The 27,847-nt window shown below is 37.5% G+C and overlaps 2 protein-coding genes across 5 annotated transcripts; one reads left to right on the top strand and one right to left on the bottom strand.

Annotated features, from left to right (window-relative positions):
- Window positions 1-4,778: 4,778 nt before the first annotated feature.
- LOC132621687 (zinc finger CCCH domain-containing protein 62) lies at window positions 4,779-12,968 on the top strand. Of its 4 annotated transcripts, none has more exons than XM_060336040.1 (9): window positions 4,779-5,162; window positions 5,225-5,322; window positions 6,389-6,527; window positions 10,810-10,871; window positions 10,989-11,040; window positions 11,132-11,237; window positions 11,480-11,578; window positions 11,662-11,794; window positions 11,876-12,049. In XM_060336040.1, exons 1-9 carry the CDS (start codon window positions 5,023-5,025, stop codon window positions 11,911-11,913), a joined length of 867 nt encoding a protein of 288 aa, XP_060192023.1. In that variant the 5' UTR covers window positions 4,779-5,022; the 3' UTR covers window positions 11,914-12,049. The 4 variants fall into 4 exon arrangements, with proteins under 4 accessions (XP_060192023.1, XP_060192019.1, XP_060192020.1 ...); XM_060336036.1 differs by having other exon boundaries at window positions 4,797-5,162; window positions 11,892-12,968; XM_060336037.1 differs by lacking the exon at window positions 4,779-5,162 and adding an exon at window positions 5,892-6,139 and having other exon boundaries at window positions 11,892-12,968.
- A 1,474-nt stretch (window positions 12,969-14,442) lies between these two features.
- On the bottom strand, window positions 14,443-17,930 carry LOC132623599 (uncharacterized). Its single transcript, XM_060338375.1, has 5 exons — window positions 17,625-17,930; window positions 17,117-17,382; window positions 16,909-17,002; window positions 16,708-16,819; window positions 14,443-14,948 (listed from the first exon to the last, which is right to left on the bottom strand). The coding sequence occupies exons 1-5, from the start codon at window positions 17,758-17,760 to the stop codon at window positions 14,762-14,764; spliced, it is 795 nt and encodes a 264-aa protein (XP_060194358.1). The 5' UTR covers window positions 17,761-17,930; the 3' UTR covers window positions 14,443-14,761.
- Window positions 17,931-27,847: the final 9,917 nt, after the last annotated feature.

Raw genomic sequence — 27,847 nt, 5'->3', positions numbered from 1 at the left:
GCTCTAGATTATTCATGTTCCTATTAATGTTGACATAAACAAAGCAATCAAATTAATGTTCTGTCTCCATATCATTAATACAACCGAATGACCTCTAAATGGAAGAACAAGCTGAAATAACTTAGTGAAACAGAACATATCATTCACCTTTTAGTAAAATAAATGACAAATTGAAATTAACAAAACTGAAACTGAAACAAAAAAAAATCGAGTAAGAAACCCAGTTCACTAACACTGATTTCAAATCACAGATTATATAAAGAATGTTGAGTTCTTCAAGCTTTTTCTCGACATGCAATAAATTAAAACAAACTTTAACCACCAAATAATATTATCCTACAAGATTTAGCACAAATAAAGGTCGAATTTCCATTTTCATTAGATTTTCGCCCAAATAGAGATTCCCAATACTTAACCTTCAAATAAATTATAAACCCAACATTTTTCAACACACCCAACTTTGATTTTAGCCAAAAAAAACACTTAAAACACTCTGTCATTTAGATAATAAGCAAGAAAACACAGATATCTTAATTTTGTTTTAGATTTAATGTCAGAAAACACAAAGAAGGAGGTAAAGAAGAAATAAACTGCCCATAACACATACAAAAATCAAAACATACCTTTCCTTTAGATAAAAGTTGCAGTAGAAGAAGAGAAAAACACAATGTAAACCCTAGATTCACATTATTTTGATCTATGTTGTGCTCTCTCTCTCTATGTTACCAATTTCGCAGTCTATCTCTCTATCCGTGTTTGGCTACTGTGTTGGAAATGAAAGAATGCGTAACCTAGCTAGGAGATATCTTTTGTTTTTTACATTTAACGACGGAATAGCGACGGATTATAAAATCCGTCGCTAAATAATACATTGATTTCTTTTAATAGTTAATATTGCGACAAAATTTTCCGTTGCTGCAAATATTTATTTTTTTCTAGAAAAATTAAAGGCCTAGAGACGGATATTTCGTTGCTGAATCCGTCGCTACTTAAAAATAAAATTTGTCGCGCCTCTTCTGTTGCTAAATCTGTAGTAAATTTAAGGCGCCAAAAATTCGCGCTAATTATTAGTAACGAAACTCATTTTTCGTTGCTAATCCGTCGCTATATAATGAGATAAAATTTTAGTTTCTTTTTTTGCGACAAAATGAGGTATCTGTAGCTAATCCGTCGTTAATTAGCGACAGAATATGGTCTGTCGCTAATATTCCGTCACTAAACGCTGATTTTTTAGTAGTGTGAACCCCCTGAATTGTCCTATGTTTGTAGGTGTAACGATTTTGAAGAAAACCCCGTATTAACTCAACTCACACAAATTGTAAGCAATAATGATGTAGCTAATGATCACTCCGATGAGTCAGATAGTGATATCCCATTAGATCACACAGAAACAGACGATGATCACTCATCTGATGATGATGGTCATTCTTATAAAGACATTACTACTCGAAGTGATGGTAACGTTAGCTATCATTCTAATGCGATTCCATATTTGGATAACACAAAAGAAGGCCCGGATGATTTTGCCTTCATGAGAGATGACGGTCCAGTTCAATCTGCATTTTGGGATTGTAAAAAACCTGAATTTATCAGATCAGGTTAGTATGATGGCAATGAATATTCTTTTTATTTGTTGGCCCATTTTTAAGGGGTTGATAATTTTCCTTGTATTATACAATTAGGTATGTTATTTCAGAACAAGCAGGAAATGAAAGGCGCAGTGAGATAATATTGTCTCAAAGAAAAGAAAGAGTTCATTTGTGATCAGTCCAAAGGTAAATTTTGGAGGGTTATTTGCAAGCGTCATGTGTTGGGATGTGAGTGGATGACCCGTTTTAGAGAAATTTCAAGTGGTATGTGGAAGGCAGGAAAAGCGGTTCTCCACCACAGTTGTTTCACGGATGATTACAGAAAGGATCATTCCAATTTGAACAGTCACTTAATTGCTACTACGTTGATACCATATATTATGGTCGATCCATACATTAGTATTAAGTCAGTTCAGCAAAAAATAAAAGGATTGCATACGTTTACTCCTAGTTATAGAAAAGCACAAAAGGGGCGTAAGAAAGCTATTGAAATGGTATTTGGTGATTTTGAAAACTCTTTCAAGACATTGCCCCGATACATGGCTGCCTTAAAATATTTCAATCCGGGGACCGTTGTTGAGTGGGAGCACCAATCAACTACAATGCAAGGTAAACACATCTTCAAGTTTCTGTTCTGGGCTTATAAACCAAGCATCGATGGATTCAAAAGTTGCAGGCCTGTCATCTCAATAGACGGTACTCATTTGTACGGTAAGTATGAGATGAAACTGCTAATTGCTGTTGGAATTGATGCGAACAATAACATTTTTCCACTTACATATGCTATTGTTGCACGTGAGAGCTTTGAGTCCTGGACGTGGTTCCTTGTGTTGTTGTGGAGACATATTGTTCGTGAGAGACAAGGAATTGGACTTATTTCTGACCGTCATCAGGGCATCTTGCAATGTGTCCAAACACATGATTGATTACAACCACCATCCACACACCATAGGTTTTGCGTTCGGCATTTGAAAAGCAACTTCAATAAAAAGTTCCTCAGCATGACCTTGAGAAGCTAATGTGGTTGGCGGCTACAGAGCACCAGAAGAAGAAGTATAAAATGAGGATGGAACAAATCAAAACAATGTCACCTCCAACACATCTGTGGTTAAAAGCTCTTCCGGAGGAGAAATGGACATTGCATAAGGACAACGGTCATAGGTGGGGGGCTATGACGACGAATGTCTCCGAACCTTACAACGGTTTATTGAAGAAAGCTCGTGGATTGCCCGTTACTTCCATGGTCCGTTATACGTTTAAAAATCTTGTTGATCGGTTTGTTAAGAGAAGCACCCTTGCTGATTTGTTGATTGTGGATAAAAAGTTTTGGCCGCGCGCTGTTGAAAAGAAGTTTGATGAATACTGGGAGAGGTCCCTAAAGCATACTGACATGCAGCAATACAATGCAACTGAAGGGGTCTTTGAGATTCTGACATTTGCACACGAAGTTAAGGGCGGAAATATCCATAAAGTCTTTGCCGAAGGGAAAAAGTGTTCGTGTGGGAAGTGAAGAAACTACCATATGCCATGTTTACATGCAATTAAATTTTGTGATATCCGCGGAATTTAACTAAAGACCTATGTTAGCAAGTACTACAGTTGCAGGTTTTACAAGCAAATGTACAGTGAAAAATTTTCACCGTTAGGTGATGAGGCATATTGGCCATCTTCTCCCTTTAGTTTAATTGCAAACACTGAATACGAGCGAACTTCAGGAGCGCGGACTACAACTAAAAGGAGGAATGAAATGGATATAGCTCCTGCTCGCATGGCTAGAAAGTGTAGTACGTGCAAGCAAACAGGTCATAACAAGAATCGCTGCCCCGACAGAAATCAGTAGTTGTTGTTGCTTGTTGGTTTTTATGTTTTTTCTTAAGTTGTACGATTGTTGTTTGCTTATGCAATCTTCCAAGAATATATAACATGTCTTGTGTCGTTTAATAGTTAGTACGTAATTTAACATTTACTACTCAGTTAATATGTGACGTTTATTTAACTTATATTTTATTTTTTATTTCTGTTCGCATGTATAACACATCTTTAATTATTGCATATGTTAAAATATTTATTTGAGTTAATCACTGAAATTAACTATATGCTTTAAAAATTAATAATTTTTTTTTTATTAAAAACACAGCCAAATATGATTTAAATAGAGGAAACGCCTTACAAACTATTTGTAAAACGCTGGGGAAAACATTAATGAAAGGTATAACGTGGATCAGTCCACGTTATACCTTTTATTTTATTTTTTAATTTTTTCGTGATCATTCTGACAATGGAAAAAAAAATTGGGGTATAACGTGGACTGCTCCACGTTATACCCGTTTTGGTCTGTAAATTTTTGGCTACCCCTTTTGATTTATATCGTGTATTTTTATACCCTTTAGGCTTCGGACTCAAAGTTATTTTCCGGGAAGTCATTTGGACAATATTTTAGTTGAAGATAAAGAAAAAGTTATGTGAAATTAAAAAGAACTGTTTGGAGGTTGAAGTTGTACTTAGTTAAACATGAACTACAATTGAAAAAAAAAAATCTTGCGAAAATTGAAGATTTGAAACTTCGCTTCAAAAAAATATTCAAATCAGTATTTCAACATTAGATAATATTTCGCTTGAAATTGAATTTCTAAATGTAAAATTCATTGACAAATTTTTCGTTGAAAATACTTATAAAAAAATTGCCTAATGTATCTTTTTTGGAAACTTTATTCACTTAATTAAAATTTATATATTTTAAAGCATTTTCTCATAGTCCAAAAAAAAAAAAAAAAAAAAATTCCTTTTTCAATAGAATCTTTTGCATTCACAAGTTCCGTCGTTCTCATCTTTTTACTTAATGGCTAGGTTCGAATTCTACAATGGAGCTCAGAATTAAATTGGTTCTTGAGTCAATCTTCTCAGTCTTTATTTGGAGGGGGGGGGGGGGGTTTAAAAGAGAAACACCATTACATTTCTTAAAAATCGAACCAAACCGATAACAACTGATAAATATATATTATATTTGATTTGGTTTGATTTTAATAATTGAAAAACTGAATAAATTGATTGGATTTTGATTTTAACCAAAAACGACCCAAATCGAATCCTGGAACTAAACTAACTTGATTTTAGCAAAAGTTAAATCAAATTTCAATTTTTTTTAAAAACTATTGAACATTAAATTGTTAAGAGACCTTTATTTGAGTTGAATGCTTAGCATTTTGAATTATTTCAGGAGAAATTAACGATGAAAAGTTAGATAGATTCAAGCCATCTCGAAATTTATTTAAAACAAAATCTATCTTGAATTTATTACTAGTAATAGCTTTCTTCTTAAAATTAAAATTTTAAAAGAAAAAGGTGCGTTCTTGAATAAATGGGACCTTATAATTGGGGCATTTTGAAATAAAACTCTTGGGTTAAAAAATCACAAACTTTGAGTCTGATTGAGATGACGAAGAGGAGTAGAGCAAATCGCAGTGTTATTTCCTCTTCTTCCGAACAAGAAAATGGAGAAGAAGAAGCATTATCAGAATCGGATGACGATTTTAATGCCACCAGTACAGATGATTTTGAGTCCTCCGCATCAAGGTATTCTTTAATCTTTCCAATATTGTGCTACTAATTGCGCTGAATTGGGTAATTTTGGGCAGCGAGAGCGAGGGTGATGAGGAGGAGTCTTCTTCTTCTTCCGGGTCTCAACAACATGATATCGAAGAGGAAGCCGACAGAGTCCTTCGCATTCTCCAAGGTATTCGGGATTTTCTGCTCTTACTCTTCTGGAAATTTATGGATAACTTAAAGCAGACTATGTTGAATGTTAGCATTAATCAATTTAACAATTTTGGGCAAACCCTCCACAACAAAGGTAGGGCTAAAGTCTGTGTACGTCCTCACTTGTGGGATTACATTGGGTATGTTGTTGGGCAAAATGATTGTTGGACATGATGTTTAAATGTTGGGGAAAAAGTTTATCTATTGTTTTTTGCTTCTATCCCCCATCAAGGAGAGGGCATAGCCATCATGATGTTGTGGTCAAGTGTTAAATATTGAAGAACATATTGATTTGCCCAAGACCAACCTGAGCTATCAATGTTGTTAGATAAACCTATGCAAGTACAACTTAGAGTATGCCATTGGACAGATTGGTGTTTGCACCTGGCTCTAGCATGTAGGGAAGGGGCTGAGACTTTGAGAGCTACTAAAATTGTTTGTTACCATTTGCACCAACAACGATCGCGGCTGATCACCCAGTTATAAAGGGGACCTTTTTGTCCATCAGTTTGGCACAAATGTGTGATCGTGGTTTCTTCTTGTTAGGTGTTTTGTCAGCATGACCTTGATAGGGTTATTCCGGTGAGGCAACACCTGTGTTATTGGAGCCAGGTGAGCAAGGAGAATTTTTATATGGAAGTCCAGTTGATACAAGTTCTCCGCACGAGCTTTTTTGCACACAGGAAGGAAGGGTGCAAAGTAATATGGATCCTATGCACTGCCATTGGCGAGGATAGAACTACCAAACATGAGATGTGAAGAAAAGTTACTCATTATTCAATGGACAATTTGGGGTATTCTCAATATCAATGTAAACTGTGGATCCCTAACATTTATCTAGAATGCACTTCTATATTTTTCAAAGGGGTTCATGACTTGAGCTCTTTTCAAGGTGGAGGAGTAGGCAAATGCATAAAGATTTTCCAACTATTAACAAATTTTGTCATATTTCTACTCTAATAATTTCAACACAATAAATTGGCTAGTTATAGTCTCTCTAATATATGAATGTATCAATACATATCCTCTTGTGTGTTATATAGGTTTTAGAAAATTGAGGAAGCTAAGGGCAGAATTGGGTAAGCTGACGTTGACGGACTATAAAGCATATTTGCGGTTAAATGGGTTGAGGTTATCAGGTACAAAGGAAGAATGTATACAGAGGATCATAGAGCATTGGAGGTACGTTGGAGTGTAAGCTGTAAACCTCATCTATTTGAATGCAGCACCAGAATTTTTGCAGATGTCCAATAAAGCGTTGCTCTCATGGCATTCCATCAACCATTTCTATATTATTTTTCTTTTTCATTGTTGTTTTCTTTTTGTGGCGTAAGGAAGGGTCTCATTAATAGCTAGAGTTTCAAGCATTCAGATTGCTGATTATGAGTAGCTTAAGAGCGCATACGAATATTTAAGAAAAAGGGAGAACAATTGGCGAATTTTTAGGAATATTGTTACTGTTCCTTTTTTTTTTTTTCTTTTCAGAATTATATGTACTGTTTTCTTATTAGTTGTCATGTCTTCTTCATTGTTGCATTTACTTTTTCAAACTGCTTTGAAATGCTTTTCTTGAGCCGAGGGTTTATCGGAAACATCCTCTCTACCTCCACAAGGTAGGGGTAAGGTCTGCGTACACTCTACCCTCCCCAGACCCCACCTGTGGGATTACACTGGTGGGTATGTTGTCCTGGTTTGGCTCATTAGTGAGACCTAGAAATCTCCATGATTTTGTTCCTACTTCATCATTCTAAATTTGCAATTGACAGCAAAAGTTTTGTTCTATGTGCTACAGTCAATTTCTGAATCATTCTGAAGATTCAACCAAGTAAATTAATTTTTCCCCTTGAGCAGTTTAACGGTTTCATATAATTGCACTATAGTTTTGTTAAGATATTGTCTTAGAGGATATGCTACACTTATTTCATACTTACTAGAAGCTGAAGTTCCATGCCTATCTTCCCGGTTGTTTTCCTTCTCTTTGGCCCCCCTTCCTCTCTGAATGTTAATCTCACATGATTGATATGTGGGTATAAATGGCTTTTCTCTTTTAAATGGCATGCACTTTATTGTCAGCTATAACGGAGTATGCCAATACATCTGATCTTAAGGTTTCTTTGTTTTGACTTTATGTTCTTTTAGTTCCAGGCACATTTCCACAGTGACTCTGGAAATCATAAACTTCATTCTTCTATTGATACCTCAGTCAATGTGCTAAAAATTGCATATAGAGAGATATTGATTCATTTTTGTTTCTTCAATAGTTCATTGTCCTGTGAGCTTGGTCTTTCCACTCAAAAAAACCAAGTAAAAGAAGGCAGCATCAGTGATTGAAGCTCCACCACACTTCCTTAATTCTTCATGGTCTGAGGATAAATATTATAACAAATTTCACTTAGTTTTGGATTAATTGTTCGGGGACGGGGGCGAGGGTTAGGAGGGGTAAGTGGGTTAAAGGAGCGTCTAGGTTGAGATTAGGATCTTGGAACATTGGAACGTTAACGGGGAAGTCCATAGAGCTAGTTAAGATTCTTAAGAAGAGGAAGATTAATATAGCTTGTATCCAAGAGACCAAATGGGTAGGTCCTAAAGCTAAGGAGGTAGACGAGTATAAGCTGTGGTTCTCTGGTAGGTCGAAGTATAGAAATGGGGTGGGCATTTTAGTAAATAGTGAATTAAGGGATCAGGTGGTAGAGGTTAAGAGAGTCACTGATAGGATGATGTCGATTAAGGTGGTCGTTGAAGGACTCACTTTGAACATTATTGGTGTATATGCGCCGCAAGCGGGCTTAGGCGACGAGGAGAAGATGCGCTTTTGGGAGGATTTGGACGAATTAGTGGGAGGCATACCGCCTACTGAGAAGCTATTTGTGGGAGGTGATTTCAATGGACACATCGGACCTATTTCGGGAGGTTATGATGATGTGCATGGAGGCTTTGGCTTCGGGGACAGGAATGGAGGAGGAGTCTCACTTTTGGATTTTGCAAGAGCTTTTGGGTTGGTGATAGCCAATTCGAGTTTTCCAAAGAAGGAGGAACACTTGGTAACCTTCCGTAGTTCGGTGGCTAAGACTCAAATAGACTTTTTACTCCTTAGGAAGGATGATAAAGGTCTGTGCAAGGATTGTAAGGTCATTCCGAGCGAATATCTTACAACCCGACATAAGCTCTTGGTGATGGATTTAGCGATCAAGATGACGAGGAAGAAGAGGGTCGTGGAGGACCGACCTAGGATCAGATGGGGGAGTTTGACCACTATTAGTGCCCTGGAGATGGGAGAGAAATTGAAGGATATGGGGGCCTGGGATAGTGGTGGGGATGCGACCAGTATGTGGGATAAGACGGCTAGTTGCATTAGGGTGGTAGCAAGGGAAGTGTTGGGGGTCTCGACAGGTAGTCGTGGTCAGCATCGAGGGGACTAGTGGTGAAATGGAGTAGTTCAAGGGAAGGTGGAAGCAAAGAAGGTGGCGTATGCGAAGTTGATAGAAAGCAAGGATGAGGTGGAGAAGTGGACGAATACAGAACTTTATAAGATGGCGAGGAAGGAGGCAAAATTGGCGGTTTCGATGGCAAAAACGGCAGCTTTTGAACGCATGTATGCTGAACTAGAAGAGAAAGGAGGGGACCAGAAATTGTTCAGGCTAGCCAAGGCGAGGGAGAGAAAGGCACGTGATGTGGATCAAGTAAAATGCATCAAGGATGAGCATGGCAAAGTATTGCTAGAGGAGACTCTCATTAGACGGAGATGGCAGTCATACTTCTCCAAACTCTTGAATGAAGAAGGGGACAGAGACATTGTGTTGGGAGATTTAGAACATACAGGAAGGCGTCGCGATTTTGGCTATTGCAGGAGTATTAAGGTTGACGAGGTTAAGGGTGTTGTTCGTAGGATGCGCAGGGGAAGAGCGACCGGACCTAACGAGATTCCGGGGGAATTCTGGAAGAGCGCGGGCCCGACAGGTTTGGAGTGGTTGACTAGGTTGTTTAATGTCATCTTTAAGACGGCATTGATGCCCGAAGAATGGGAAGAATGGAGGGCGAGTGTAATGATCCCTCTATACAAGAATAAGGGAGATATCCAGAGTTGCAACAACTATAAAGGTATCAAGCTGCTAAGCCATACTATGAAAGTGTGGGAAAGGGTGGTGGAGATGAGGGTGAGGAGAGGTGTTGGGGGACACGGCAAATTCAAGGTGAGGTGCCATGGTGTATGCTTTTCGCAGACGACATAGTCCTGATTGACGAGACTCGTAGCGGAGTTAACGCTAAGCTAGAGTGTTGGAGACATACTCTGGAGTCTAAAGGGTTTAAGCTGAGTAGGACCAAGACAGAGTACTTGGAGTGTAAGTTCAGTGAAGCACCTCAGGAGGCTAACTTGGAAGTAAGGCTTGGTACCCAGGCCATCCAGAAGAAAAGTAGTTTCAAGTACCTTGGGTCTATTGTGCAAGGCAGCGGGGAGATTGACGATGATGTCACACATCGTATTGGGGCAGGGTGGATGAAATGGAGGCTTGCTTCCGGAGTGCTATGTGACAAGAAGGTGCCACCAAAACTTAAGGGCAAGTTCTACAAAGTGGTGGTTAGACCGACTATGCTGTATGGGACGGAGTGTTGGCCAGTTAAGATCTCTCACGTTCAAAAGATGAAAGTTGCCGAGATGAGAATGTTGAGATGGATGTGTGGCCACACCAGGAGTGACAGGATTAGGAATGAGGATATTCGGGATAAGGTAGGGGTGGCCTTGGTGGAAGACAAGATGCGAGAAGCGAGATTGAGATGGTTTGGGCATGTGAAGAGGAGAGACACAGATGCCTCAGTGCGGAGGTGTGGAGGTGTGAGAGGTTGGCCATGGATGGTTTCAGACGAGGTAGGGGTAGGCCGAAGAAATATTGGGGAGAGGTAATTAGACACGACATGGCACAACTACAGCTTACCGAGGACATGACCTTAGATAGGAGGGTTTGGAGGACCCAAATTAGGGTAGAAGGCTAGTAGATAGTCTCGTTATCCGTTCTTATTAGTAGTCGCATTATTGCAATATAATTTCTTGTGCTCCGATTTCTGTTATTTCCTGTGCTTTGATTATCCTGTGTTATCTGCTCCGATTTCTGCTATTATCTGTTATTTCCTGTGCTTTGATTATCCTGTGTTATCTGTGTCGCTTGCATTATTTCATTTCCATATCGCTTTGAATCTCTTATCCGAATCTCTTAACCTTATCTGACTTCTTTTTATGCTTTTATTGAGCCGAGGGTCTTTCGGAAACAGCCGTCCTACCTTGGTAGGAGTAAGGTCTGCGTACACTCTACCCTCCCCAGACCCCACGATGTGGGATTTCACTGGGTTGTTGTTGTTGTTGTAAATATGTTGTCACTCCATATTTTGAACTGTATTTGTTCCTTTCCAGTAATCTTTTATTATTTTCCTCTATTGCTAATTGAAAGCTTATTACTTGATTTGTCCACAGGATGAAAGATGGAAATGGTCAAAGACAATATCCCAGATCATCATTTACCATAAACTGCACCGGTAGTTAATATTTCCCATCACTAGACCTCAGCATCTCTCTGTTTCGCTTATGCTTCTTGTATTATCCCTTTTGTTTTTTCTAAATTTGAGTATTGAACCTGATGATTCTATGTGCAGGTGATGTATGTAAAGGAGATGTTGTATTATTCAAACAGAAAGTGTACAAGAAGTATTCACCTAATCGATTCTTATGTTTGTTTCACATTTTGTCAGTGTGGAGTGGTCTTTGCTTCTTGGATTAACCCTGTCGTGTTTCTAAGGTTTGACAAGATGACCAGGGGTGGAGAACAATTAGGGAAGAGAACCATCGCTGGGAGAATTGTCAAGGAGAGTTATGGTGCTGCCAAACAGCAGCATACCTTTACGGTAAGGCTCAACAGGAAGCTTTGAGCACACAGATATATGTCCAATTGTAAGGGTAGAAATCTTGTTCTGGATGAGACTTGAGAGTTTTGTGGATATAAGCTTCCAACTTGGGAAATAAATGCAATTGTTGTGCTTGAAAACCTAGCAATCTAGCTCTATCATCCTTCTAATAACCTTTTTGTGCAATTTCTTGTGCAAAGTTTTGCTAATTACTTCTCCATCTACTTTTTGTGATTAACAAGGTTGAGGTATTATGGAGCCAAGGAGTTAAAAAACTTCCTCCACTTTTTCCGTTGCTCGTGAAGGGACGAAACCTATATAAATTGAAGACTTTCAGACAGGTAAACCTGCAACTATTGTGGAGTACCTGTAGTTCTTGACAGATATTCTATCATTTTAATGGTATTTGCTGCTGGTTTATCAGAGATGGAAGAATGAAAAGGAAAGATTGGAAGTGCTAGCAGAGAAGCACAAACGTGGAGAAGCAGCAAGATTAATTAGAGCAAAAAGAAAATCAAGATCAATAAAGCCGACAAAAGCATCCTCTAAAAATCAAGGTGCCTTTTATGAAAATTAAATTGACACATCACCAGTTTTCATTCGATACATGCTAAAACTCTATGTTTACTCTAATGTAGTTTTTGGTACATGTAGTTACCAAGCATCAGAAACTTGATCATCATAGGAGGCCAAGCGAAATGACGCAACCAAGCAATGGAAAGAAACATAATTGTTCTAATGATGAACGTGGGAAAGCAATGGTAGGAAACAAAAGAACGAAACACCACCAGCGAAAGCCTCGTCCACCTGGAAGATTGAATTTGACAGAGTCCAGAAACAGTAGACCCCCTATGAGGAATCCAAACTTTGTGCCTGCCTTTAGGGAGACCCCATTGCCGCTTAATTATCCTTCAGCGAATAATTCCCTCCATTTTGAATCAGATGCTTATAGCCACAGAGTACCATATTCGTATTCATCTAACTGGGGTTCAGCACCAAGATCACATTTAAGCTCTTACTCTTATGCTCCGCCTGCTCCAGAACATCAACAATATGGTCACGGAAGCTATCCAAATTCTTCATACACTAGGTATGTATCTCAGTCTAGTAATTTTCCGTATTCCCCTGGCATGGTGGGTACTCACAGATCATCAGGTTCAACTCCATTTGTAAACTATGAACGTAGATGGAACCCTTAGCTTTTTGTCACTATCTTGCTGTGGCCTGTGCCCTGCACTTAGGGTCAGCAAGGGGTTTACATAACCAAAATGGTGCAAGGGGTCGTAAACTGACTTTTGGAACATTGCCTTGTAGTATTGTCGAATTTCAAATATCTGTACAGGAATTTGCAGAAGTGTTTTGTCTTTAATTGGTATTATTAAAGTTCTGGTCTTTAGTTTTAGTTCTTCCTTTTGTATTCGAGAGGAATGTGGCAACTTCAGAGTTTACCGTTGAATCCTGTTCATCTATTCCTCTTTTATCTTTTAGTTGAGTTATTCTTGTCCAAAGACCTTCAATCTTGTACGTCTAGCTCCTCTTCCAGACGTGTCCAAAGAAGAAAAACAAAGAAAGAGTTCAACAAAGATGAGCTTCTCTTATTTGGTTAGAGGTGAAAATTGTATTGCCGTTCAATTTCGTGTAAAATCAACTAGAGATATTTTTTTCCTATATAATTGGTTTGCTATTGACTGATAATTTCATACATATATGAAGACTAATTTTCTTTATTTATTATGTAATTCCTCTTTTATAAATGCATTTTACTCCATGATTGAACATCAATTTATATGACATTTGCTCCTCTTTAGTCCGTTCTGAAAAGAATGACACACTTCTAATTTTGCACCCTCTTTTTTTCCTTAGGGGCCGTTTGGTTACAGGGGTTAGGGGTTATCCCAATTTAAATTTGGGATTAAATTTGTCCGCTGTTTGGTTGTGGGTATTAGCTACAAAATCAGGATAAAATTTATATCAAAATCATGAGATTATCTATCTTGATTATAATCCGGATAAAACCTGGTTTTGAACCAGTCGACCCCTTATTGAAATGCTTTTATAATCACACAAATGTTATAGTAATATGTTTATGGTAACAAGTTTTAAAAAATTTATAGCACTAATTCTATGGCATGTTTTAGAGTATAAATTTCAAAAGTTTTTTTTTTTTTTCAGATTTCATGTTGATTCAAAGTTTCAAACTATGTCATATGGATTGAAATAGAGTGATTTCTCATATGTACATACAGAATAATAAAGCAAATAACTTCTTGAAACCGTTTAAAAATAATTCTACCGTGGGATTATACTGAGTTTGTGGTGGTGGTTGTAGTATAGTACAAATTTTGTACTCTGAGAGAGCACCGTTGGATCCCTGAACACCTCAAAAGTAGCATCAGGCAACAGTAAGAAAATGAAAGGATAGGGTTGGTGTTGGCATCGTTGCCTTTTTTAGATTAGACGACACATTTGGACTCTAATCATTTTTGGGTTTGCGTCAGCTATAAATTAGGTGGGTCCAACTGGATGACGACTAATCTTTTTCCTTGGTCCACATATCGTAGGTTACACGTCCGATTTACTGTTTGCCTCATTATGATTGGATATAAAGAGTCGTATATATCAGAATTTAAAAAAAAAAAAAAAAAAAGAGTCGTACAGTATAGTAATACAATGTACAAAAAGCGCCTGTGTTCTGTGTGTTCTGAATTAGAACACGGATGCCACTTCTAGTCCATTGAGTCTGCCCCTCTACCTAATTCATACTTCTGGGTTTCTACTTATTTGGCAAAGTTTAATTGAATAGGGAGTTCAAAAAAGAAAGAAAAATGTATGATTTTAAATAGTATATTATTTATGTGGTTATAAAAGTTTGTCATTAAGACTAAATAAAATTAAGGTTATATTATTTTCAAAATTAAAAAGATATCATTCCATTTGGAATGAAAGTGCTGCCACAAACTGAATGGAAGTGGTATTTCCTACCATTCATTGCCGTGGACCCTTTCCTTATGTTATCATTCCCCCTTCTAAAATTAAAAATATTGGGTACCTAAAACGCTCACCATATCCCTTCCACTCCTTTCATGGAATCTACATTGAATAGAAAGAGCGCACAATTCTTAACTTGAAGTATATATATTGAATTTGGCTATAGTCTATTGTTAAGAATATTGACATTTGTAATTTGTACCAAAACACAACTCGCTATCACAAATAACTCGTCTTTTTCATTAAAGCTTAAAACTCATGCGAAAATCCCATTCACATTCCTTCAAATTCACTTGTTACAATTCCAAACCAAATCAAATTTACACAGTATCTCAATCAATCACACAATACCACACTAAATTGAAAATATCTAACTTAGCAGGCCAATTCTAGTACATATGGGTCGACAATGGAAGTGTCTCATGAATAACCTTGCCATTTTGTTGTCAAGCAGAATCACATAACAAAGGAAAAGAACAAATTGGCATTTTTTTGACAAAATGATTCGAGAAAAGGCAGAAATTCATTTCTTCTTTCTACATATATCTTTGGTTGGAGGGATGAAGATCAATCTCTTGGGTCCAAGCAGATCTATCTTGAATGTGCAAGTGCCAGTAGGTCTGCGCCAGCGCGTCAGGGTCCATCAAACCGTCCCTTCCTCGGCTTTCTTCTTCTTGTTCCCCAACCAACAATCTATGCTGTGAAGTCGATGCCACTGCCCCCCTGCATACACAACTCAAGACAGTAGGCTAATCTGCAACAAGTAGCACCTTCACATACGTTTAACTTTATTGTTTATCCCAACTATAAGGTGATTCGGAGGATTCAGTTGAAATCATGTTTAAGGCTCAAATAATGCATACATAGGCAAATAATTTAAAATATATACATGTAATAAGATCGCATTCATTCTGAATGCACTAACTCTAAATGTTGGATTCGCTTATGCTGATCCCTTACATACATAGCCAGGCAATGAGTCCAAATCCAAAATTACCCAATAGAGTAAATTCATGGACAGTATGACTACCAGGGGCGGAGCCAGCCCTTCGGGTGTGGGTTTAGCCGAACCCAGTAGCTTTTGTTCGAATCATATATTTGTATTAAAAAATTTGTCAAATATGTATAAATTATTAATTAAGAACCCAGCAACTTTAAAGAATTAAAACCCCGAACCCACAAGCTTCGAATCCTGACTCCGCCTCTGATGACTACAGGGCTCCAGCACTTGTATGCAAATTTTCCAGTAGTACTATCTGTACTGTTCCTTTATTAATGCTCCAGTAGAGTATAAAGTATAATTGGTTTTTGGGGCATCAAGAGCCTTAGGCCCCGTTTGGACATGGTTTCAAACCATGTTTGGACATGCAATTTGGGTATTTTAAGTTGTATTTTCTCTTATAGACATAAAAACCCACAAATTGTGAAAACTATCAATACATTCTCAATTCTTATACAATCTTACCAAATGAGCAAGTCATAGCTCATAACAAAATTAGTACACTACTAGAAGGCCTTTCTAAAAAATACAACATCAATTAATCAAACTTTAGTTCAATAAAATCAAAAATTTAACATGAATAGTAATGTAACAACTCTTTAATATAATCTTCCCACACAAATTAAAGGTTGGTAGACATAAATACAGGTAGGTGGAAGTTAATGAGATTGGTAAATGATTGATGGGGGTAATTGTAAAAATATCTACCAACTTATGTTTTTTTTTTATATAAAATATAAACTTATGGGTTAAATTTTATATTTAAAAAAGTTGAAACCATGGTTTCAAACCCCAAATCATCCAAACCATGAGTGAAAACGCATGGCCAAACGCTGGTTTGGGGTCATGATTTCAAACCATGATTTGAAAATGCATGGCCAAACGCCTACTTAGTAGCCTAGTAGGTGTTTGGACATTTGAAACCATGGTTTGAAACCATGAGATGAAATCAGCTTTTGGACATGCGATTTCATTTCATGATTTCATGTCATGAGATGAAATCTCAAATCATCCAAAAAGGCATGATTTGGGATTTCAAACCATGTCCAAACGGCACCTTAGGAACGGAATTCAAACCATGGTTTCAACTTTCAAGCCATGTCCAAACGGCACCTTAATAGGCAGGAGCAGCATTCTACTCATTAATGCTAAAGAATTTCACTAGATATTTCTGGTCCACTGTCTTTAATAATTCTTGACTTTTTCACCACTTGATGGATTCATTCATGAGTAGTTTCTTGCCACAGATTAATTCACTCTCATGGAATAAGCCTAACAAAAAAAAGAATCCAAAATCATTTGGAACTGAGTTGTCATTGTTCCAAAAGGCAAATACAACTCTGAGATTCCTGCATCTTCTGGGATAAAAAGAATATTATTTAAAGGTAAATGCAAAGAGATTGAGAAGTTTGAATTACTATGTGAGTGGACAAGTGGAGTAGTACTTGTACAAAAAAAGAGTAAAGAGGATAATGACGTTACCGAGGTGCGCCGACGATGCCGTGGATGATGACATGCGCCACGTGTATTCCTAGTGGCTGGAACTCTTTTACCAGACATTGCGATAAGGCTCTCATTGCAAACTTCCCACAGCCTGTTAATTTTAATTTGTTCCTTAATATTATCAAAACCCAAAAAAAAAAAAAAAAAAATCAAAAGCAGGAGAATAGTTAAATAATTTACATAATTCAGAGTAGCCGGCAATGCCATTAAGAGAAGCTGAGCAACCACTAAAGAGAACCGTCCCTCTTCCTCTTTCCACCATTCCTGGTAGTACCTGAAAAAACTTCCTAACAGTATATAAGCTTTTTATACTATCAGTGTAATTTAATCTGTTATGACAAGTTAATTTACGCCACCAGTGTATGTAACTTGTGTAAAGTTTTGGGACCTGTTGAGCGCAGTGGAAGGCGCCGACGGAAGAGACGGCGATAGATTTTTCGAATTGTTCAACTCTAATGTCTGTAAAAATTGTGGGGTTCCAAGACACTGGTTGCTGATTATATGCATTATAAACCAAGACTTCAACAGAACCCAGTGATAGAACTCCCTCAAATGCCTCTCTTACACTTCGTAAATCGGAGCAATCGATTCGAATAGCAAACACCTGTGCCTTTTCTTCTCTCGCTATCTCGTCAGCAAATCTTGATAATCTACCTGTTTCAATAAATATATAAACCTACAGCTGCATGTCCATATATAACTCATGCTGCTGCACTCATATTTCATACAAGTTGATTTTCTAGATGGTCACTGAACTAATAGTTATTATCTCATAAACGTTAGTTGAGTGATCATCTAAGAAATAATCTTCATTTTTCACACAGTGATAGTAGAACTTTGAATTCACAAAACTTAAATCCTGGATAGCAAAATAGAAGTAGAGAAAGAAGACGAACCCAAGTCACGGGCGAGTATAGCAACTGTATAGCCTTCATGGGCGAACTTGCGAGCGACGGAGCGGCCGAGGTTAGGCCCAACGCCCACAATGGCGGCGATGCCTTTGGATGAGGCGGAACTAGCCATGTTCCGCATCTTGTAATTAATCGCCGCCCTTTAATTATATATCTTCTCAGTATATCTATGAAATCAAATGCAGCTAGCCAGCTATATGTGCTTGAGCTGAAAAAGATTCCTAGTGTTGGAAGGTTTTGGAGAGATGTCGTGTCGCTCTCTCTAAATTTTGCTGCCTCCTATAGAAGGGGCAATATACTATAGTTTAATTGGATATATATGAACTTCTTTCCGAATTAGGTAATGTGTATAGAAAAAGTAAGTACCACAGTACGCTTATCCTTTCAATCCTAATGATTGATTGGCCTGCTGTCAAGTATGAATTTTAAACTCGCATTAATAAAGTGTTGGTCGACTAAATAAATGCTTTTTCTTTTTTGTATTTTTGTATTCAGTTTTTCTTTCTATGTGGTAATATTGTGAAAATTAAGAGTGCTCGTCTGAATAAAATGTTGGGTTTCACCTATGGGCACTGATTTTATTCATTATAACATCAAATTATAAAATTATTTTTGTCATGTTAAAGTGATTGAATTTTACTCAATGTACATAGCCGAAAAATTACAGATAATGTTTTGCCACATTAAAATAACGGAGTTATGTATAAATTGCTCAAAAAGTACAAATGTATCTGGAATCTATCACGGGGTAATTATTTCTTTTCATTTCAAAAAAGTAATTCTCGTTTGTTCTATAACATATGGGTTTCCGACTGTCACTTTCCCCCTAATCTTTGGATTTTCGACGGATTTGGCAATTCCACGATTCCAATTAATTAGACTTTGAAATATATCCATTGTTATTTTAGAAGAAGCTGTTTGAAGTGTTGCATTATCTATGTTTATATTGAACCCCATGCAGTACAACTTGCCATAGTAAGGAACCAAGAACAGATACAGTACTTGTAACAAAATTATATTACAGCAATAACCAAGACAGAGACAACCTTGTCCCACACCATGGAGGGGTCGCCTCATCATTCAGGTAAACCCCACCACCGTACGTACCACTTGTAGGATGCTGCTCACAAAATAAACCAAATAGTACGCACCTAATTATAGGATTTCTGAAAATGTTACAAATAAAGTATAAATAACTGGTTGGGAATAAAAGGGCTTGTACCAATTAAATCGAGACGGGGTTTAAAGAGTTTTCAGTTTATAATTAAGAGTAGCCCCTTTTTCATTTTAAGTTAGCATTTAAATTTTGTGCACCGTGAGTGTACAAAACTTTATACACCTTCACGTAAGTTTAAAGGTAAATACAGTAACTTTCTTAAGTAAATATATTTGCCTTTTCTTAATGAAATTGTAATTTACGAAAAAATAATTAAAATTAAGAAAAGTTGAATCCTACTTGTAACCAAAATTAGTTCCCTAATTTTGCTCTTACTCCTAACCAAATTATGTCCTTCTCAAAAAAAAAATTCAAAAACTATTTTGACGTTTTTTCTCTCTCAAAGATCACTAATGAAATAATTTTTTAATCCTTCAAATATTATGAACTTTATAATAAGTAATTTTTTAAACACATCATACACTCTGAGCTTTGGGGGACTGGCTCACCTCCAGTAGTCAATCCCTCCATTTCCTCCAGTTGTAGGTTAATTTTATAACACGTGTCCTCTTAAAAATTGGATGGTTCAGATTTTTATTTACTTAACTCTAATATTTTAACCATGGTAATAATGTAATACCACTTTCTTCCCCTCTTTCTCTCCAGTCGCCACTAACAGACAAGAACCCATTCCCTTCTCTTCCAAATCTTTCAATAATAGCAGCTCATCGAATTCACAACACCAACTCAAATCAGAAGTAGCAGCTCGCTGCTATGTAATTTTGAAAGTGTTAGATTAAATTTGATGTCGAAGCAGGTTCCATTGATACTGGGTTTTATATATTTTCTAAGGTTTTCATATCTAAGGAAGAAGATGAAGTTGACAGAGGTCAAATTAAAATAGGTATGGGTGATATTTCAATTGAGATTTAACAATAGAATACCATCGGTAAAATCCGTTTAGTTTGCATTTCTCCAGCAACCATAGTCCACAATAGATAAACACAGATTTTGTTTCTCCAAGAGTGAAAAGCATAATCAGTCTAACAGCCATTAGTGCAAGAATATACTTATGGGGGTCAGTAAAGTAAATTAGTCTCGATGATAAGACATCCAAATGAAGTACCCAAGAATGCGACTACTCTTTTGACTCATATCAAAACATATTTTCTGCTTCTTTTGTTTTTATTTTCACGTGAATCTGCAAACTTGGTAGCATCAGCTACTTGTTTTTCGTTGATTTCTGATCGGCAATTACTTCAAGTTGAGAGAAAGGGGTTTTGATGTGGAAAAGAGATAATTATTTACCAGGGTTAAAATATTTGGGTTAAGTAAATAAATCTGAACCATCCAATTTCTAAGAGAATTAACCTACATCTGGAGGAAATAGAGGGATTGACTACTGGAGGTGAGCCAAATCCCAACTTTGGGGAACTCCTCCATGTTTAACTCCGCTTCGATCGTTTACAAGCATCTGAAAGGTTGCTGGAATGGAATTTTAGATATTAAAGTTTATCAACATTTGATATTTTGATAATAGAAAGCTTTGAATAAATATGTCGCTTTTCAACAATTTTGTAAAGTTTGTTAACTGTGAATCAAATTTTAGAACAAACCAGGGTTTGAAGGAGAAATAAAATCTTACGTAGTAGAAGCAGCAAAGAGAGCGGATTTGAAGGAAGGAAAGAGAGAATTAAAAAATTCAGTGCCTAACTTTTAGGAAAATGAAAAAGTAATTAGGAGAAAGTTGCTAACCTACTGTAGCTGGTTAATGTTATCTTACGGTGTAAAAAAATAACACACTGACGACGGTGTACCAAACTTAAACTCTTTAAGTTAATATACCACCAACCACGAGGTATAACATGCCTTGGCGACTTATTTTTATTAATAATAAAAAAACTCAAAGAGAAAAATACTCCTATAAGTAAGAGGGAAGAATAAGGTGGCAGGATCTCAAAAGTTATTTTCTAAGTAACAGGGCTCCCATTTTCTTTTCCATTTATTTTCAGCCCAGAAATTACTAATGAGGTGATTAGCATACACGCGGGGGCCTTAAAAATTTCGGGATTTAGTTTTAAACTAACAAAAAACTTACAATTTAGGCTCCAATTGATCGATCATCACCGTCGTCTTCCGCCCATATCCATTGTTTGATCTTCCCGCTTCTCGAAACTACAAAAAACTGAGGAAATCCTAATCTGCATTAGCAGTTATTCTAAGTTCTTGAATAGCCCCTTCTTCAACTTCCTTGAAAACTACGATTTCAGGATTTACTCTACCTTGAAGATATAGGTATGGAACCCTAATTTATCCTTTTTTTTAAATTTAGTTTTGGAATATCGGTTTGTAATATTTCCTATTTTTGTTCACAGTTTGTATCTTGGGGTTCGAATTTTGAGAAAGATGAATCAACAAGTAAAATATATGTTGGGAAAGTTAAATTGGCGGTGAAGTCCACTAGAAATAACAGGCAAGGTCGGAAAAGGTTGAGAGTGGAGGAGGAAGTGGATGAAGACTTTGTGCCGCGTAATTACATGGATAAACAAAAAAAGCATTCTAATAAACGTGTGAAAAAAAAGAATGGTGATGTTCAGGAAGAAGAAACTGTTGATAATGATGTTGAAGAAGGAGAAAAAAAATGATGATGATGATGATGAAGAAGAAGAAAAAATGATGATGATGTTAAAGAAGAAGAAGAAGAAGAAGAAAATGATGATGATGATGAAGAAAAGGAAGGGGAGCAAGAGGAAAAAAAACGAGGATGAAGAAGAAGAACAAGAAGAAGAAAAGGAGGAAGAAGAGGGTGATGATGATGATGAAGAAGAACAAGAAGAGGAAGAAAAGGATGAAGAAGACCAAGATGAAGAGGAAGAAAGGGATGAAGAACAGGAAGAAGAAGTACAAGAAGAAAATAATGCTGATGAGATGACCATAAACTTCGCAAGTTATGGACTGACCACATGGAGGGCTAAACTTGGTGGTACTTTCCATGGCAAGATCTCAGTAAGGTCTAGAATGTCATTTTTTTTCGAATTGCTAGAAATTATTAATGCTAAAGAACTTACCGAATATTTTGAACACTCTTGTTTTGGCCACTTCATGTCATTGTCAACTTTATGGAATGGATTCAATGGAAAATTTGTTCATTCTCTTCTTCTTCGTCAAGTTACAAAGAATAAAAAGAAGCATGAGTTGTGGTTCATAGTGAAGGGAGTGCCCTGTTATTTTGGGTTGAGGGTGTTTGCACTGGTCACAAGTTTGAATTGCGGAGCTTTTCCCAGTGTGGAAACGAAGAAGGTTCTTCTCTCAAGAGGTTTGGGTTTTTGGAATAAACTAAAAAGCTTACCGGACCCATGGGGTTGACCACTGTTGAGCTGTTGAAATTGGTTTAAAAAAAAAGATAAATTGACCAATTTAGAGAAGTTTAAGACTTTAATGGCTGTATTTGTCCATATCGTCTTGTTGGATCACGATGTTTCGAAAAAATTTGATAAGAACTGGGTCACCATGGAGGATAGTATTAATTTCTTTCAGAAATCCATATGGCAAGGAATGCTTCAAGCTGGCCTTTGAATATTTGAAGAAGGTGGACATTCCGAAGATGTATAAACTATCTTGTGAACAAAAGAAACCAGCACGGTATGCTCTTTATGGCTATCCCTGGGCCTTCATTGTAAGTATTTTATTACGAACCAATATAGAGATTATATTATTATATATTAATGATTGCTATCTTACTGCTTATTCTACTTACATGTTTATTCTTGTTTACTATAGACATGAGCATACGAATCTATGTCATTTGCTGGAAAAACTGCTGCCCCATCTAAACAACGTCCTTTGCCGATTCCAAGGATTTTGAGATGGCGAACGGAGGAGAAGCCCGAATTTGTTGATCCTTTCAAAAATTCAATTGATAGTCATGCGGTAATGATACAAACCTATTAATCCATTAAAACTTAGGTTGGTAAATGTCTATTCTGATTTAATCTGTTGTTATTTTTGTTAACTTGAGGTGGTGAGACCTTTTCTACACCCCGATGATGCGGAGTAGAGGAAGGACTACATTAAAAATCCTGTAGATTATGACGATGAAGTAACAGACCAGAATATTGATGCCCTAAAGAGGGAGATTGAGGATACTCGTCAATTTCCCGTGAAAAAGGAACTTGCATCTGGTTCTAGGCACAAAGATGATCATGATGAAGACCAAGTTCAAGATCGAGATCTTGGAGAACTGGGTAAAGAGGCGTGCAGCCATTGTGGTAGTGGGCCAAGTGTCATTGCAAGTAGATTGACATCAATTAAGAAAGAACTAGTTAGCATTCACAAATTGCTCGAGGGAAAACCAAGAAGGCGTTCTAAATGTGTTTCTCCTTCAGTTAGGTCCAGTAGGAAGAGGATCAGAAAGGCATTGCAATGTGCCAATGCTAAGAAGACCAAAGGTAATGTCAACTTATGTGACATTCAAATTAGTTAGTAGAAACTTTTATGGTCTATTGTTACTAACCTTTGTTAATTTTGACCCAGTGAAATGCTCTAGCTGGTTCTCATTTGGGTAATGGGAGTTCTAAACCACGTGTTTCTTCTTCAGTTAGGTCCAGTAGGAAGAGGATTATGAAGGTTTGAAATTTACCAATGCTAAGAGGCACAAAGGTAATGTCAACTTCTGTGACATTCAAGTTAGTTAGTAGAAACTTTTATGGTCTATTGTCAATTACTTTGTTACTCAACTCTATTAATTTTGACCCAGTGAATGCTCTTGTTGGTTCTCTTTTCAGTGATCCTGGCCATGTCACCAATACTGATGGCTCTTCTAGTCCTTTGTTTGATCATGCCGATGATCCCAATTGTAAGACCCTTCCTTGTTCTCCTTTGAGTGATATTTCCCATGTCCCTAATGCTGATGGCCTTTCTAGTCCTGATCATGTTGATGATTCATTGGGTCTTCTTGCTGATTCCGCTCTTCCTGGTGATGTTTCATGTGAGGTTGCTGATTCTGCTGTTGCTAGTGGGAATTCTAGTGAAGATAGATCACCCAATCGAAGAATAGATGATGTCTTAGAAAATCTAAATGCGGTTGGCATTGAAGAGGTTGGAGATATTGGTCAAAATGGCTATGAGACTGCCAATGAAGAAGTTGTTTGAACAATTATTTTGGAACAATTATTTAGGTTTATTTAGGAACAATTATTTAAGTTTACTTACTTTTTGGAACAATTGTTTAAGTTACTTTTTTGTATAAGTGCAAATATTCCTGTAAATTTGCCCAACGAACCAGTTATTATAACGGATGTTTGTCTAGTGTTTTATCAGTGAACTAATTCGTTAATTGCAAATAATGGTTTTCAGTTTTTTACTTATTTCACAATTCACAGTTGAAGTACTTGCTGGAGCAAAAGATGACTTCAGCTATACAACAAAAAGGATTGACTAAACTTCTTAGACTAAATTATGAGGTGCAATACAAGAAGGGAGCTGAGAATAGAGTTGTTGATGCTCTTTCTAGACAGACTGAGGGTTGTGACAATAACTCTAAAACTGTTGTTGGGGAACTTTTGGCTTTTAGTGTTTCTATTCCCTCTTGGATACATGTAGTGACAACCAGTTATGAGAATGATCCCCAAGCATTGGAATTGATTACAAAACTCATAGTAGACTTACAAGGGCTTAGTATATGACATCTTTCATTTGGAATTCTTAAGAAGAAAGGCAAGGTTTATATTGGAGCAACTGGTGGACTTAGAAAACAACTGATCAACTACTTTCATGAATCTCTAATGAGAGGTTACTCCGGTCAACTAGGTACTCTAAAAAGGTTTGCACAACTGTTTTATTGGCCTGGAATGAAACAAATAGTTATTGAATTTGTAGCAGATTATGATGTGTGTCTAAGAAGTAAGGATGAGAATATGGCTTATCCAGGATTGCTACAACCTCTAACAATCCCTAATCAAGCTTGGAGTCACATTAGCAAGGACTTCATTAAAGGGTTACCAAAGTTTAGAAACAAGGAAGTAATACTAGTGGTAGTTGATAGAATGACCAAGTATGCACACTTTATAGCTCGCTCTTATCCTTAGACTGCTGTTACAGTAGCAGAGGTGTTTTGGAAAAAAGTACATTGTCTTCATGGTACTCCTGAGTCTATTGTCACTGATAGAGACAAAATATTTCTTAGCAACTTCTAGCAAGCTCTCAACTGTATTACAGCACAGCTTACCATCCTCAAAGTGATGGTCAAATTGAGAGAGTCAACAAGTGCTTGGAGAATTACCTCAGGTGCATGATTGCAAGCAGGCCTAATAATTGGAAATACTGGCTTACTGTTGCAGAGTGGTGGTATAACACCAACTTCCATACAAGCTTGCAATGTACCCCCTTTGAAGCTCTTTATGGATACTCTCCCCCCCACTTATCAATTGGGCCCTTGCAAGAAACTGCAGTACAAGCTGCCGAGGATACAGTTATGAAGGGGCAACAGATGCAACAGTTGTTGAAGGATAATTTGAGTAAGGCTCAAGAGAGGATGAAACAGTATGCTAATAAGAGAAGAAGTGACAGGAAATTCCAAGTTGGAGATATGGTTTATTTAAAACTGCAGCCTTATAGACAGACTTCCATTGCCTTGAGGAAGAACTTGAAACTAAGTTCTAAGTACTATGGACCTTATAAAGTGTTGGCTAGAGTAGGAAAGGGGTCTTACAAGCTTGATTTACCCCCCCCCCCCCCCCCCCCAATTTTAAGGTACATCCTGTCTTCCATGTCTCTTTACTCAAGAAAAAGGTGGGCAATAGAGTAGTAGTACCAACTGTTTTGCCTATCACAAATGATGATGGACAATTCTTAGTGAAACTAGTCGCAATTCTTCAGAGACAAATGGTCAAAAAGAACAATATGGGTATGGTTAAGGTGTTGGTCCAGTGGTCTGTGTTGGTTCAGTGGTCTAACTTGCTGTCAAGACCCGACTAGGGGCCCCGACGGATACCCGGGGCAAATTACCGAGCACCACTCGTTCTATAACCCTTAATCTTATTATCAATCAGTTATCAATTTCATGCTTAATTTAAAAAAAAAAACATTTTCATTTGGAATCAAAAACATTATATATACATGAGCCCTTTAGGCTAGCAAAAAAATATACACATGTGCATACATACAAAATAACCCTGCCATGAGACCATACACCCCACATCGAGTATCTACGAGCCTCTATAAGATGACATACACAACTGTACACAAAAGATCGTCATAGGCACCTCCGGAGCAATGGAGGGCTTTCAATCAACTAGCAGCTCTAAGAATCCGGAGCAATGTCTCCTCCCTGTCTACCTGTGGGCATGAACACAGCGTCCAAAGAAAAGGACGTCAATACGAATATTGTACTGAGTATGAGAGGCATAAACAGTGAAAGAATACATCTATAATATAGAGAAGCATCAACATAACATCTGGATCTGACTACTGATCATAAGAGAAGTAATGCATGCTGTCTTACTCATACTCATCATCATGGCATATATGCATCATACACAAGCTGCCCGTTCATATCGGAACGGTATGATAATCAATAATAGTATCCCGCGTCCAGGCCTCCCGCGTCCGGGGTACCATCTCATGCCGCCCACTAGTGGTGTCTGCCCATGCCCGAAGGTCATGGTGTCTCCGTATAGCTGCCCGCCTTGGCGGTGACTGCCCGGACAACTAGGCACGGTGTAAAATGCTCATGACATGCTCAATGCAAAATGCTCATAATAATATGGTCATCATAAAATACTCATCTTATCATGATATGTATATACGGCTCAAGATCAACTTTATTCTATCGGGGTGACGTAAGGTCGTAATCCCCCGGTTACATTATGGAACCATTATGGACATTCTGCCTCACCTTGAAAGGACTAGTACATAAGGTGAGCGTAGGCAAGGAATAACATCCTCATATCGTATAGCTTATCTCATATAGACATTCATAGGCATAAGCTTTTAACTTCTTAGAAGGTGAGAGCTCATGAAAGGAATAGGGATTTAAGCTAAGAGATTCATGCCATTAGAAGGAAGGACTAGCCTCACATACCTTTGTTGTTTAGCTAAGCTATCGGTCACTCATTCACCTCCGATGTCACGTCGTCACCTTCATTAAAGAATGTGAGGTACATTAGCTAAATAACTATGAGAACGCGTCGTTAGTTTCTAGGAAAAATTGGGTAGCACTTCCTTTGTTTATACTACTTCTCCCATGTTCTACATCAACTCCCAACATTCGCAATATTATTCATAATATCACAATCAACACTCGTCATTCATATGCACTTAGCAAAATCCACCTTTTTCTTCCAATTAACTCACATTTAGGGTTATAGCTTATTATCGTATTTTCCGCATTCATAAAACTCATTGCATAGCCTAAACATCATTCACAACATGTTCATAGTCACCACATTCCAACATCCGTGATTCAATCCCACTATCATCCAATTGTGTCACTATTCACTCAAAATACCCCATTTTCTATGTTCTTCTACATTTCAAGCATCTAAGCTTTCTAATACCTTAAACAACATGGGATGATCATAAAACTCACCTTGTATGATGGTTGAACAAGCCTTGAAAGAGAATACCTCTTTAGCACCAAAACCCTACTTCACTCTTTCTTGAATTTCCTTGAAGAAGATAAGCTTTACTTGAATCTACACACTTGATTTCATGTAATTGATGTTGTTGATCTTGGTTTTCTTTTGATATCTCTTATAGATGGATGATGGAGAGAGTTCTAGAGCTTTCCTTAGCCAACAAGATGGAAAAAATGATTTTTGGACGAGTTGGGTACATTTAAAAGGGGTCCAGAATTTTCTGGACTGGCACGACATGCGACACACTTCGCGAGTCGCGGACATGCTCCGCGAGTCGCAGGTTGTGTCACGGAGCTCGCCAGACGACCGACCCTCACTGGCACAATCTGCGATGAAACGGCGTGGTCGCGGGTCGTGTCCGCGAGCCGCAGGTGGTGTCGCGGAGTGTGCCAGCAAGGTGATATTATTTTGCCCCG

The sequence above is a fragment of the Lycium barbarum genome, chromosome 12, assembly GCF_019175385.1.
Source record: "Lycium barbarum isolate Lr01 chromosome 12, ASM1917538v2, whole genome shotgun sequence".
Taxonomy (NCBI): domain Eukaryota; kingdom Viridiplantae; phylum Streptophyta; class Magnoliopsida; order Solanales; family Solanaceae; genus Lycium; species Lycium barbarum.
Note: the sequence above shows the minus strand (reverse complement) of the source record. Positions and strands in the feature narration are given on the sequence as shown.

What these genes read in the sequence shown, in the direction of transcription:
- LOC132621687 (XM_060336036.1), top strand. Translation starts at nt 5,023, where the DNA reads ATGACGAAGAGGAGTAGAGCAAATCGCAGTGTTATTTCCTCTTCTTCC. An exon ending in AAACAGAAAGTGTACAAGAA is followed by an intron (nt 11,041 to 11,131) that starts GTATTCACCTAA and finishes CGTGTTTCTAAG; the next exon opens with GTTTGACAAGATGACCAGGG. An exon ending in AATTGAAGACTTTCAGACAG is followed by an intron (nt 11,579 to 11,661) that starts GTAAACCTGCAA and finishes CTGGTTTATCAG; the next exon opens with AGATGGAAGAATGAAAAGGA.
- LOC132623599 (XM_060338375.1), bottom strand. Translation starts at nt 17,760, where the DNA reads ATGCGGAACATGGCTAGTTCCGCCTCATCCAAAGGCATCGCCGCCATT. An exon ending in TATACTCGCCCGTGACTTGG is followed by an intron (nt 17,383 to 17,624) that starts GTTCGTCTTCTT and finishes TTATTGAAACAG; the next exon opens with GTAGATTATCAAGATTTGCT. An exon ending in TGCCGGCTACTCTGAATTAT is followed by an intron (nt 16,820 to 16,908) that starts GTAAATTATTTA and finishes TAAAATTAACAG; the next exon opens with GCTGTGGGAAGTTTGCAATG.